The sequence below is a fragment of the Gobio gobio genome (genome assembly GCF_949357685.1).
Source record: "Gobio gobio genome assembly, chromosome: 15".
Classification (NCBI taxonomy): Eukaryota; Metazoa; Chordata; class Actinopteri; order Cypriniformes; family Gobionidae; genus Gobio; species Gobio gobio.
Genome location: NC_137108.1, coordinates 47093871 through 47106659, shown reverse-complemented (window position 1 = coordinate 47106659; position 12789 = coordinate 47093871). Strand labels below are relative to the sequence as shown.

Genomic DNA, 12789 nt, shown 5'->3' with positions numbered 1-12789 from the left:
GGAGAAACATGTGAGTCCTCAACATGATGATCTGATTTATGATTTCTCCTCCTCTCTGTGTGTTCAGATGGCTCTGCAGTGGTGGTCGGTGCTCCAGGTTCTCCTCTACAGCTGGAGTGCTCGGATGTGAGCCGAGATTATGTGTTCCTCTCGTGGATGCCTCCCAGTGCAGACGGAGCTGCCGCTGTCCAGGGTTACTTCATCGAGAGGTGAAACATGATCCATGATGCTCATATGGAGCAGCTTCTGTTTCTTTAGGGATAAAACTTTAAATAAAAGACATGGGGATGTCTGATGAGACATCTGAGGTGAGAAAGTACAAGTGCCTAACTTTCCTGTCTCCTAGCAACATGCTGCTTTACTCTACAACGTTCTGCCGGGGTTTGTTTAGTTGTTAGAGATAATTGCATCTTATTATGACTGCAAAAACCCCAATCATTCATTCCATCAGTGAAAATGCTTCTGTTTTACATTTGTCTACTTTAATACAATTATTATTTTCATTACAAAATAACACTTTTAGAGAAAAGTTACATTCAAAATGTTGCATTTCACAATGTCTTAATATTTGGTTTAATTGCATTATTGAGTTAGTGGGTTTTCTGAGTGGTTGCTAGGGTGTTGCTAGGGGATGTAACATTCTGAGAGTGGGTTGTATTGCTATCCTGTTGCTAGGGGTTCTGAGTGGTTGCTAGGGGATTGCAAAGCTCTGAGTGTTTTTATGCATTGCTATTGTTTGGGTATTTTGTGTGGTTGCTAGGGTGTTGCTGGGGGGATGCAACATTCTGAGAGTGGTTTTTAATGTATTGCTATCCTGTTGCTAGGGGATTCTAACTTCTGAGTGGTTGCTAGGGGATTGCAAAGTTCTGAGTGTTTTTATGCATTGCTGTTGCTTGGGTGTTTTGAGTGGTTGCTAGGGGGATGCAACATTCTGAGAGTGTTTTAATGTATTGCTGTCCTGTTGCTAGGGGGTTCTGAGTGGTAGGCAGGGCATTGCTAGGGGATTGCAAAGTTCTGAGTGATTTTTTTAGGCATTGCTGTTGCTAGGGGGTTCTGAGTGGTTGCTAGGGGGATGCAACATTCTGAGAGTGTTATTAATGTATTGCTATCCTGTTCCTAGGGGGTTCTGAGTGGTTGCCAGGGCATTGCTAGGGGATTGGAAAGTTCTGAGTGATTTTTATGCATTGCTGTTGCTAGGGGGTTCTGAGTGGTTGCTAGGGGGATGCAAAATTCTGAGAGTGTTTTTAATGCATTGCTATCCTGTTGCTAGGGGGTTCTGAGTGGTTGCTAGGGTGTTGCTACGTAGATATTAAGGTGATCTGAGGTTCTATGGTTTTTATGGGTGGTTCCTATGTTGTTGCTAAATGAGTGTTCTGATTGTTTTCCATGGCAACAGCCACTACTAATAAAGCTGCAAAGTTAATACATTTATATTGTAACATGCTCACATCCACATTTCTTTCATGCAGGTGTGACATCGGTGTTGGGAAGTGGGAGCGCTGTAATGACGCCATCCAGAGAGTGTGTCAGTATCCCGTGATGGGACTGAAGGAAAACACAATGTACCAGTTCCGAGTGTGTGCAGTCAACCAGGCAGGTGTGGGTCGCCCGTCTAAACCCACTGACCCCATCATGACCTCTGACCCCCTGGAGCCCAGCAGGACTATGGGTAAGAGCGTCTAAATGAAGCCTGCAGGTCAGGAATTTACACCGACTTTCATGTGATACTGGCGGCATCCATCTTTATCTCTGATCTCCTCCTCATCTCTTTCTCTTTTTCAGTGGTGAAAGTGGAGCGCGGGAGAGAGATTGTGATCACTAAGGACCAGCTGGAGAGTGAGTAGATCACAACGCTCATGATTTCAGCTGATGCAGTCGCTTAAAGAGATCACAAGAAACACTTCTACACTCACAGCAGAGAAAACTCAGATTTACTACTCGCATCCTGAGATCGTTTCATTGCATCGAGTCCGGTTAGTCAAAAGGCACAGTGTAGGGTTGACACTTCTGAGTCATATTTCATTAGCCTGACGTCGTCATACTCAGATTGTAGTCAGAATATGAGTCTGATACGGCTCCATTGGGCTGTGATTATGGGGCGTGTTTCAACCGAACCAGGAAAGAAAATGCCTCTGCACTTACGTCACTGTTGATCATCTGTCCATCGTTGTATAAAGCCCGCCCTGACAATTTGATTGGTCCGAACATCTCTGGTTCGAGCAAAGATGCTCCAAAACGGATCAAGTCCGGACCGAACTTCCCGACCGCAAATGTTGTGTTATATAATATACAATACAATTAATTTAAATTATATTAAATTAATTATAATTTTTGGACACTGGTGTATCATTGATGTAGTAATCTAGTTTTTATTTATGTTTATATTTCAATGTTAAAGTTTTAGTAATTAGTTTTTGTCATTTTTATAATGTTTTATATGACATATTTTTATTTCAGTTTTAGTTATTTTAGTACTTCGTTAAACTATACAAAAATGAGGATTTTTGCCGAAATACATTTTTTAATTTTTTTATATACATTTTATTTCAGTTAACTTTCAAATTATTTCAAGTAACAGATGTTAACGATAATAATAACCAATGCTTTACTTGTCAGTCAATTCATTTTCTTTTATTTAATATTTCAGTTTTTTTTTTTTTCATATTTGAAGGTAAAATATGACCTGGACATGATCTTGACAGGATTTATGAGATTCGCCCTTTTAAACTATTGATTTGTTGCTCCTGCTGTCTCTTTTGAGACGTATTTCTTTTCCATGTATTAACCACCCTAAAAACATTATAGCTCAGACAGTTATGATGATGAATTTGCTCTGTTTCAGAGGGCAGATCTGATATAAAGCATTCACAGGTGGTCTGTGCTCCCCGGTTTGGCAATACCCATAAAGACTTGGGCAGTTTTATAAGCATTCAGCATTAAAAAGATGATGATATGTCTCTGAAGCTGAGCTGCTAACTGCCATGGCAACACCAGGGACTCATGGGCCATTATGATGTGCCGTTAGGAGCCGATAAGAACCTGTTCTTTTTAAAGAATGAGTGGTTTTACTGAGCACTGCAGTGTGTGTGTGTGTGTGTGTGTGTGTGTGTGTGTGTGTGTGTGTGTGTGTGTGTGTGTGTGTGTGTGTGTGTGTGTGTGTGTGTGTGTGTGTGTGTGTGTGTGTGTGTGTGTGTGTGTGTGTGTGTGTGTGTGTGTGTGTGTGTGTGTGTGTGTGTGTGTGTGTTTTCCATTCATGCACGGAAACTTTGAGGAGCTGCTGGATTTCCTAATGCATTACATGCAAACCAAAAATCAATAAAGTAGTTTAACTGTAATCCACACTGCATACATCCTCATAGAGATCTGTTCCAAACCCTAGTTGGCTGCCTTGCTGTCTATGATCTAAATCCTAAATTAATCCTAAAATGCATCCTAAATGAATCGCAATTGATTAAAGTAGAGTTTGGTGAATAAGCCATACATAGAAATGCTTAATCCTCCAAGTATTCATATTGATAATTTTATATTGATTAAGTGGCCACTAATTAAAAAAACTTGCTTTTTATTTATGCTTTATTTAGTTTTGGGAATATTTATCTATGATTTACTGAACTAATAATCTGTTGTCATATACTGTATAAAAATGCATTTGTGCAACATGAAATAAATGCCATTTCAATAGTTAAAAATGTTTTGAGAATATTACAGGTCAAATACTGAATACCCTTGGATGTAGTAGAATTTCAATAGTGTTTGACAACCAAGCCATACATAAAAAGCATAAAAATTCTTAACTCTCTACGAAAAATGGAGCTGAGAAAAATATGAATATAAGAATGTCTGCTCATTGTGTTGCTATGATGCATTTCAGAGTGTTGTTCTAACCCATATTTATATTTAGTGAAAAATATGTATCTTTTGTTTTTCTGTGACCATACCTTTACCCGTTCTCCATCAGTCCCTCGTTCTCCTGCTCTTTTCTGAATGCTCCATGTTGCCAGCGTTCTCAGTCTTTCCCTTCTGCCGCCTGCAGGTCAAATCCGAGTGCCGTCCCCCCCCACTGATGTGCGAGTTTGTGAGCTTAGCGACACCTACGCCGTGCTGAGCTGGACTGAACCGGATCCGCGGGGCAGAGAGCCTCTCACCTACTTCGTGGAGCGGGTGAGAGTTGACCTTCGTCCCACGCACTGCTAGCAGTTCAGCTCATTAAGACTGGCCCTGTGGGGGTCCTGCGCTACTGCGTTTGTAGTTTTTATCCTCGACCGCAGGCCTTAAAGTTGCGTCGGCTTTACACACTGAGCCAGCGGGCCAAATTAACACTGCACTTTGACGAGTCGGCTAATTAGAGACTGTGAATGCTGTGTCCTGGGTGGCAGCAGGTGCAAAGCGAACGGTTCATTAGAAGTATAGAGATCTTAACGCAGCTCATCCGAGTTATGTGACGGCTGCATAATGTGTTTCCTTCTGACCTCAAAGCACTTGCTTGCTGATTTTCTGAGATGTTGCTTCAGTCTGAAAATGTGACTCTCAGTTGGCCGTACTGATAGATTCATTGCAAAAAACCTTTGGGCGCTCTGTTTAAAAACTGATCCAAGAAGAAACCCAAAGCTGAGTTAATTGGAAAGAGCATGTGTTGGGTTGTTGTATTCCTCATTTTTAAATTGCTTTGAATGTAACTATAAATGTAAAATATATAAATGTTAGATTAATCTTATCTAGCTTGATGGGTTTGGTGTTATTTTAGTATTATTTACTATTTTAGTATTTGTTCATATTTATTGAAAAAAGTTTCTGTTTAATTTTAGTTTAAGTTTTTGTAATTAATGTGCTTTTGACATTTTTATTAGTTTTTGTTTTTTAAATATTTCATTTAGCTTTAATTCATTTTAACATCAACATCTGTAGTTTTTTTTTTTAAGTTTTAGGTTTCATGTAATATTTTATTTTATTTCAGCTTGATTTCAATTGCTAAAATATATTTTTAGGCAGCAGATATTTGCGCTATGTAAAAATAGCAGTATTTTCTAAGTGTAAATAGATGCTAAATATGTAGATGGTAAATAGTGGCAGATACTATTTGAACCTCAGTGTTGTTGTACATTAAATGGTATGCAAACTTTCGTAAATATATGAACAAATTAAAAAAAATAGTAATTTGCGTGTAAAATGGACCTTTATGAAAACTCTCCTCCAGATTCACAAACGCTCCGTATACCACGGATTCGTTAGTTAAACGTGTATATTAATGAATTCCAAACAGGCGTAAATAGGACGCGAGTGCACACTTATTCATAATTAGCATAATCCCCGCCCACGAGTTACAACTGCAAATGACGTGTGCAGGAACGCTGTGGAATCTTCTGCAATTCTTTCTCAGGTTTGGCTCCAGTATTTTGCATAAATGCTAAAAAGACTAATTGGCCATATGACTAGCAATAAATATTAAATTATCGTGTGTCCACCAAAGCTTTTTTAGCCAGCTAAAAAATGCCTGTTGCTCTTCTGAAAACGGCCAGCTGGTGGCGCTTGAAAGTGCTTTGCAAGGGCAGCGTTTTTCCAGCTGCGATACTTTGGTTGTTATGATACAGAATATCCATGGCAGTAATGCGTTACTAGTATCTCATTTTGAAGAATATTACTGAATATAAAAAATGCAGTAAAAAGTAGTATTAACTTCTCCATTATTGTTGTTCAGTCAGTGTACAAGTGGAAGATTGGTCGGTGTAGTTTTTGTCCCGCCCCTCCTCCACTGTGATTGGACAGCCGGGTAAAAAGTGACAGTGACAAGCGCTGCCTATTACCCAACGTTGAAGAGTAAAAACATTTTTAAAGACGGCGCAAATCAAATCTTGAAATATTATTATGGTACATAGTGCATCAAAATGCAATATCAGTTTGCCTAAATTAGAAGACAGAATGTTCAAATGTTTTACGCACCATTTACACGTGGTAGGGAGGGAGCAGGTGTACATTTCTTTCGTACCAACTAACATTTTGAAAATTGTGTATCCGAAAATTTACATCAGAGCGGCTTTACGAACGATTTACACACAAATTCGTTCTGCTCTTGTTTCATGAATGAGGCCCATAGAGTATAAATTATTATATTTATTAACATTTATTAAATGGATGCCACCTTATTGGGACCATAAAGCCCCCTCCCTACATCTACCCCTAATCGATAAACACTTTATTATAAAACACTCGTTAGATACTTTATTTCCACTTGGCAAATATTTTCTTCATTTGAATTGAAAATGAATGCCTTTCCAATCTGATATGGGATTAGAAAAAGGAAGTAGAGCGAGTTCTGCAAAAGGTGGATTCGAACTCGACTTGCGTCAACTTCCTGCCACATGCCTTACCCTTTGCTATTGTTGACAATCCAGCGTTTTCCGTAATTTAGTGTGGTCCAATCAGACGTAGGGGGGGTTAGTGTAAATATCCTCAGTCAATTTCCCCTTAGAGTAAATGGACACTCCGTTATTGCCAAATAGTTTAAATTTTTTGTTTTATTTGACCATAACAACACTGGATAGGTTCAGTATGAAAACTCATTCTAATAATTATTCATCATTCTAATATTTCTATTTGTCAAATGAGAGCATTCTAGTTCTGAGTATATACATGGTGTATATCTGTGTTTGTACAAATCCAGTAACTCTAGCAGATATTAAATTAGCTTGAAGTTCATGTTACAGAGCAAATAAAATGACCCAAGAGCCATTTTTCAAGTTTACCTTCTCAGTTTCACATATTCAAGGCCTTTAGCACAGCAAAAGGTCAGGATCCTTCTGGCTTTGTGAGGGCAGCTTTAAAGTTTCACATCATCTCTTTGTGACTCACGGTGTAAAAGTGCTGGCAGTAATCCGTTCTCAGAGCAGAGGACGCAGAATCTTGCAATATAAGACACAAAAAAAGGGCTCCAACCGCTTGCCGACTCTGTAATGAACAGGAGAAACCGCACACTGCCACAGGACACGGACTTTATTGGACTTTTTATAAGAAGCACCATAATAAAACTGTCTAGTTCATCGGGATCATCTGAAATTTGTGGGGGCAGAAATACATATATATGAAAAAGATTTAAATGTCCATTTACCACCGGGCAAGTTTTATTAAGAGAATATTGCAATAGTTTATCATCATGGAGACTGCCTACTTTATGCAATTGTAATTTACAGTTAAAAAATAAAATTGTATATGTGTATATATAATATATATATATATATATATATATATACACACATATACACACACACACACACACACACACACACACACACACAAATTGGTTTGATTCCCATGTAAAAAAACATACTTGCAAAATGTTTACCCTGAATGTAATCATTTTGGATAAATAATAAATCATAATACATAAATGTAAAAATGCATTGTTTATTATAGAGAATATTGCAATACTTTATTTACACAGAGATTTCCTACTTTATGCAAGTGTAATTTATAGTAAAATAATATTGTATACTGTATACAGTATGTGTATGAAAAATATACAGAACAGAAATGGAGAAAAAACAGGTTGGAAAACACACACTTGCAAAGTGTTTACCTTGAATTTTAGATAAATGATAAATCATAATGCATACATGTAAAGATGCATTGACTGTTGGTTATTTCAGTCCATCACAGGGAAGGAGAGCTGGCACCTGGCCAGTATGGATATGACGGTGCTGTCTACTAGATTTGCTGCATTTGACCAGCAGAAGGGGAAGTCGTACTCTTACCGTGTACGTTCTGTCAACAAGTACGGAATCAGCGAGCCGTCCCTTCCCAGCGAACCCGTCTCACTGGGACAACCTCTAGGTGAACATTTTCATGAAGGAATCGTGCACATATTTACTCACGCTCATGTCATTCCATTTGATTTTCTTTATTTCATGCAACATTAAAGGAGAAAGTCATAAACATAATCTCACTGATGCTTAGAATTAAACAGTCAAAATTGTTAGAAAACACTGAGATGCATGTCTTAGAGTGCTTGCTCAGTTGGGGACACTAAATATTCTATTATATTACTGATCAGCTCATTTCAATTATCATAAAGTCGTAATTAAGAGATAAAATGTAAAAAAATATGATTTTAAATGTCCTCATTATTAGATTAAAAAGTCAAAAATATGATTTTTAAAGTTATAATAGTGAGAAAAAAAATCGAAAATACGACATGCTAAGTCATAATTATAAGATAAAATGTTGAAAATATGATTTTAAAAGTCCTCATTATTAGATAAAAAGTAAAAAATATGACACGCTAAGTCATTGTGAGATAAACAGTTGAAATTATGACTTTAAAAATTCTGAGATAAGAAAAAAAATTGAAGAAAAAATTGACTTCAAAATCTAAATTATGATTAAAAGTCCTAATTATGAGATAAAAATCTGAAATTAGATTTTTTTTAAAAGTCTAAATTATGACCAAAACACACACTAAGACATTTAAGAGATGAAATCAAGCTTGTTTTTTTTATGCGCTTTTCATTATTTGATTCACACTTATAATAATAATATTTACATTATTGTTTTCATTTTGTGCAATATATTCTTTTTACATGCGTTTTTACATTTTTAAATCAGTTTTTACCACAGAAATTAATCAATCCAAAACTTACTTAAGCTTTTCATCTAAAACAAAATAAATTTCCTATCATCACTGTAAAGCTGATTTGAAGCATCTGTGTTGTGAAAAGCGACATAGAAATAAAGCTGACCTGACTTGAACTTTAAAATAGATTTAAATGGCGTTTAACCTTGTGAAAAAGCATACTTCTAAAAAGAGTACTTGTTACGGATATAATATACTTTATAAGAATATACTTTTAATGTTTTCAGACACTTAACTGCATGTTATTATTTACAATTAAATGAAAATGTATTCTAGTTTAAATTTATAATAAATGCATTTAGTTAAAATTAAGAGTGCTTTTTAACCCACTTAAGCAGGATTTAAGTACATATTTATTTGTAATTTCATAATTACTTGTATTGTCTTGCTGAATGTACTGACAAACATTTATGGTAAACTAAAATGTACTTTAATGCCATTTGTATTTAAACTCGTATGCTATGCATTTAAATATATTTGTAATGTGCTTGATTATTATACGTCCAACTAATTTTTTTTAATTTTGTGCTCATGTTAGCATGAGCATCCAACTCTTAATTAAAAATAAATATTATTATAGGCTTATCCATTTCTGATAATTCCAGGTTGTTGTGGTCACACAGATTTTTTACGCATTTAACTCGTGGCCATGAGAAATAGATGTTGTTCCCTTAATATAAAGAAGTCATAGCCACGAGAAAAATATATTGTTCCCTCAACATAGGGTTACATATGATCTTGTGGCCACGACTTATCACGTTCCCATGAGTTAATATGACATTCCCACGAGTAAATATGTCGTGGCCACGACAAAACTAAGTGAACCGAAGATGTCCCCTCCTGGTTACCGTGGGTCCCCATTGACTTCCATAGAATTTTTTTTTTCCATACTATGGAAGTCAATGGGGTCCATCAACTATTTGGTTACCCACATTCTTCAAAATATCTCCTTTTGTGTTCAGCAGAAGAAAGAAACTCATACAGGTTTGGAACAACTTGAGGGAGAGTAAACAAGGTATTGTGTATGTAAACTAGTACAGCTCAATGTGGGTTTTGTTCTAATGCGCTTTAGGAGTTCCCGCCACACCAAACGCCGTCCTGCCCACCCGAGACACTAACAGCTCAGTCCTACTGCAGTGGAAGGAGCCTAAAATGACAGAGGGCATTGTGGGATACTACCTGTACTGCAGTGAGGTTGGAAGTGGAGAGTGGAAGACCATCAACAACAAGCCCATCCCCAAAACCAGGTCTCTTCTTGTTGTTTAAGAGGCAATTATGACTACAGAATCCCAATATTCTTACTAAAAACTGTTTTTCTTCGCTCAGGTTTACAGTTCATGGCCTGAAGACCAATAAAGAGTATGTATTCTGGGTGAAGTCTGTGGGACTGGCGGGAAACAGCATCTACTCGGACGAGTCTCCTGCCATTCGAGTCAAATCAGCGATATGTAAGTGTAAACGTCCAGCGAACCAGATGAGAGCACGCAGCCAGACAGCTTTAAATAGGACGCCGTCTCGTCTAAAGTGCTGCCGGCTGTCTGCTCGAGCTCTAGAAAACTGTTTACGGTCTCAGTGTGAATTTATAATTCTATGAACGAGCTTCCTGCATGGAGAGAGACAGCAGGAGAACTCTTGTTCTTTTTGGTTAGCGAGCAACCACCCAGAACATCCTAGCAATCATATTATCAATGTGCAAATAATTTCTCATAAGGCATTAGTGACCTCATATTCATGCTTTAGAAATCACCCACAGCACTCGAACATTGTCTCTAGGAAATCTGCTGCTGCTGGTTAAGTACATATTCATATAAGCTTCATTATGTGGGGAAAAGCAGAAGAGGTGTGCAGACATGATGCTCCTGTGTCTCACAGTCGTGACCAAAGACAAGCTTGTTACTCAAGAGATGTAGAAGTGGAGTCATTCTGTGTCTGGCTCAATCCTGACAGTAATAGGCTGTTGTCTGACGGCTTGGCTTTTCTCTTTGTAATAACGTCTGATTCTGAGTGGCACTCCTGCACTGATGTGGGCTGAGATCAGGACAGATGCTCCGTCTGTTGTCGTCGAACACCAGAGACGCTTGAACCACATGTTACTGCTGATCAAACCTGTGATCACATTATCCTCACAGAAAAGTATTAATTCGTTAATTATTAGGTTGACCAGAAGTTCCCATCATCCTCTGAGATTGCATTAGAATTAACAGTAGTTGCAGATGATAATTTCATTGAAATGAGAGATATTGTACATGATCATTTATTTTTTGTTAAAACCGCTGCGGTCTCTTCAGCTTCCTTACATTTTGAATGGAATCAAATGCAAATGACATAAGTAAGCAATATTTGAATTTCCTGAAGGAAATTGCTTTGCTTGCAAGTCAGCAAAAAAAAGTTTTAGGCAAGTTTATTTTGTAGTCTGTGTAAATGAAATGCCGCATTGGAACCCTTATGGCTGAATTAATTGCAGTAATTTAATGCGGAGAAGTTTAAAAGCAGGATGTTAGAGGAACATTAACATTGTGCTGTCGCAAAAACACTGTTATAATGCCTGCATTTATATGGGAATTTAGAGTTAAAGAATTGCAGACACATTTCATTTATTACATTTTAACACAAAATAGTTACAAGATTGAAACCTAAAATCATTTAATGTAATTCCACATATAATATTATTTTGCAAAGTAGGGATGGGTATTTAGAACCGGTTCCAAATTCCCCAGAACCAGTGATTCGATAAGAAATTCCACTTATCGGTTCTTTTCCGTGTTCTGCACACATCCAAAACGTGCGCACAGAATAGGTGATTTTAAACATTCTGTGCCGCAGACACACACACACACACACACACACGTGCGCACAGAACGGCTTCTCGCCATAATGAACTGAGTTCTCTTCCTCGTCTTTTTTCACATCACACGAACGGACAAATACACACAAAATATGTCCAAATTTTCTCGTAAACACAGTTGGTTATGTCTTAAGACAGTTGAGAAAAAAAGATGAAAATGTATGTGTGATCCGTGCAGCTCTCAACATTTAATCAAACAAAAGACAATGAGAAAACTCACTCGCTGTTCTAGACAGAATATAATTGAACTATTTGTAATGTACTGTATAGCCTATATTTTATTCATAAAGTGCAGTGTTATTTTACATTTGATTATACAGTTTCTGTAGCCTGGTCCTACATGACTTTCGTACATTTCATTTGTACAGAGCGTCTGGCCACTCTCCATTGACAAGTGTTAACTTCCTTGAAGGCGTTTAAATCTATTGGCCAGAGTTGCCATCTCTCGCGAGACAAATAAGCAACCGCAGCATCAAAAACAAGCCCAATATTATTATATAATTTATTATCATCAATATTATTTATAATAAAAAAATTTAATCAATAAATGAGCCTGCAACATATTAAACTGAAACCTCTCAGAGTTTGAAAAGCAAAAACAGATGTGATTTTACAAAAATCATCAAATTGCAATAAAGGACACGCAATATCCTCCGATCAGCTGTGAACAGAAGAGGTTTGAGATGGAAAAAGAGAAAAAGTGACATGAAGGACAATTATGGTAACCCATAGTCGGAGTTAGTGCACACATATTAGGGGCAGTGAGTAGTGAACACACACACACACACACACTGCAAACTGTGAAAAAGATAAGCCTTACATCTCAATGTGCACACTATGTGCCCTAAATAGTATTTGAAATGTCTGTGACATACTATTTAGGATGGATAGTATGCACACTGGGACACAGGCAAGCACTAAGGGAGCGCTGCTATATAGCCACATATTTATCATAAAATAAATTCAACGTCAAAACAACGACATCAACGTTATTGTTCTCAGCCACTCCCTCTGTTCGCTGATTGGACTGGTTCAAATTTGACTGGAGAAAACCAGAGAATATACTGCAATCCCAGACGGAGTACTGAAGGAAAATTTAAATTGAGCGGAAGTATGTAGGAGGGCGGAGCCAGGCTGCAGTTTCTGTACCTAAATACCTGAAAATGTTTATTTCTTTCTATATTTATATCTTTGATCAATTGTATTTATTTGTGCATTTGATTATTTATTTGTTCTTTTTTAATTACTAAGTGTTTAATTGTCTTTAATAATGCTTGAAATTTATATTAGTTAGGCTAGTTGTTTTTCCTTTTGGTATTTT

At 37.1% G+C, this 12789-nt stretch overlaps 1 protein-coding gene across 1 annotated transcript in view; it reads left to right on the top strand.

Annotated features, from left to right (window-relative positions):
* myom3 (myomesin 3) overlaps positions 1–12789 on the top strand; it is a 98781-nt gene that overhangs the window by 55296 nt on the left and 30696 nt on the right. The window contains exons 11-17 of the mRNA XM_079836054.1: positions 68–209; positions 1470–1669; positions 1783–1836; positions 4034–4161; positions 7641–7824; positions 9696–9870; positions 9950–10071. Coding sequence (XP_079692180.1) covers positions 68–209; positions 1470–1669; positions 1783–1836; positions 4034–4161; positions 7641–7824; positions 9696–9870; positions 9950–10071 — 1005 coding nt within the window. The remainder of the gene's footprint in view (positions 1–67; positions 210–1469; positions 1670–1782; positions 1837–4033; positions 4162–7640; positions 7825–9695; positions 9871–9949; positions 10072–12789) is intronic.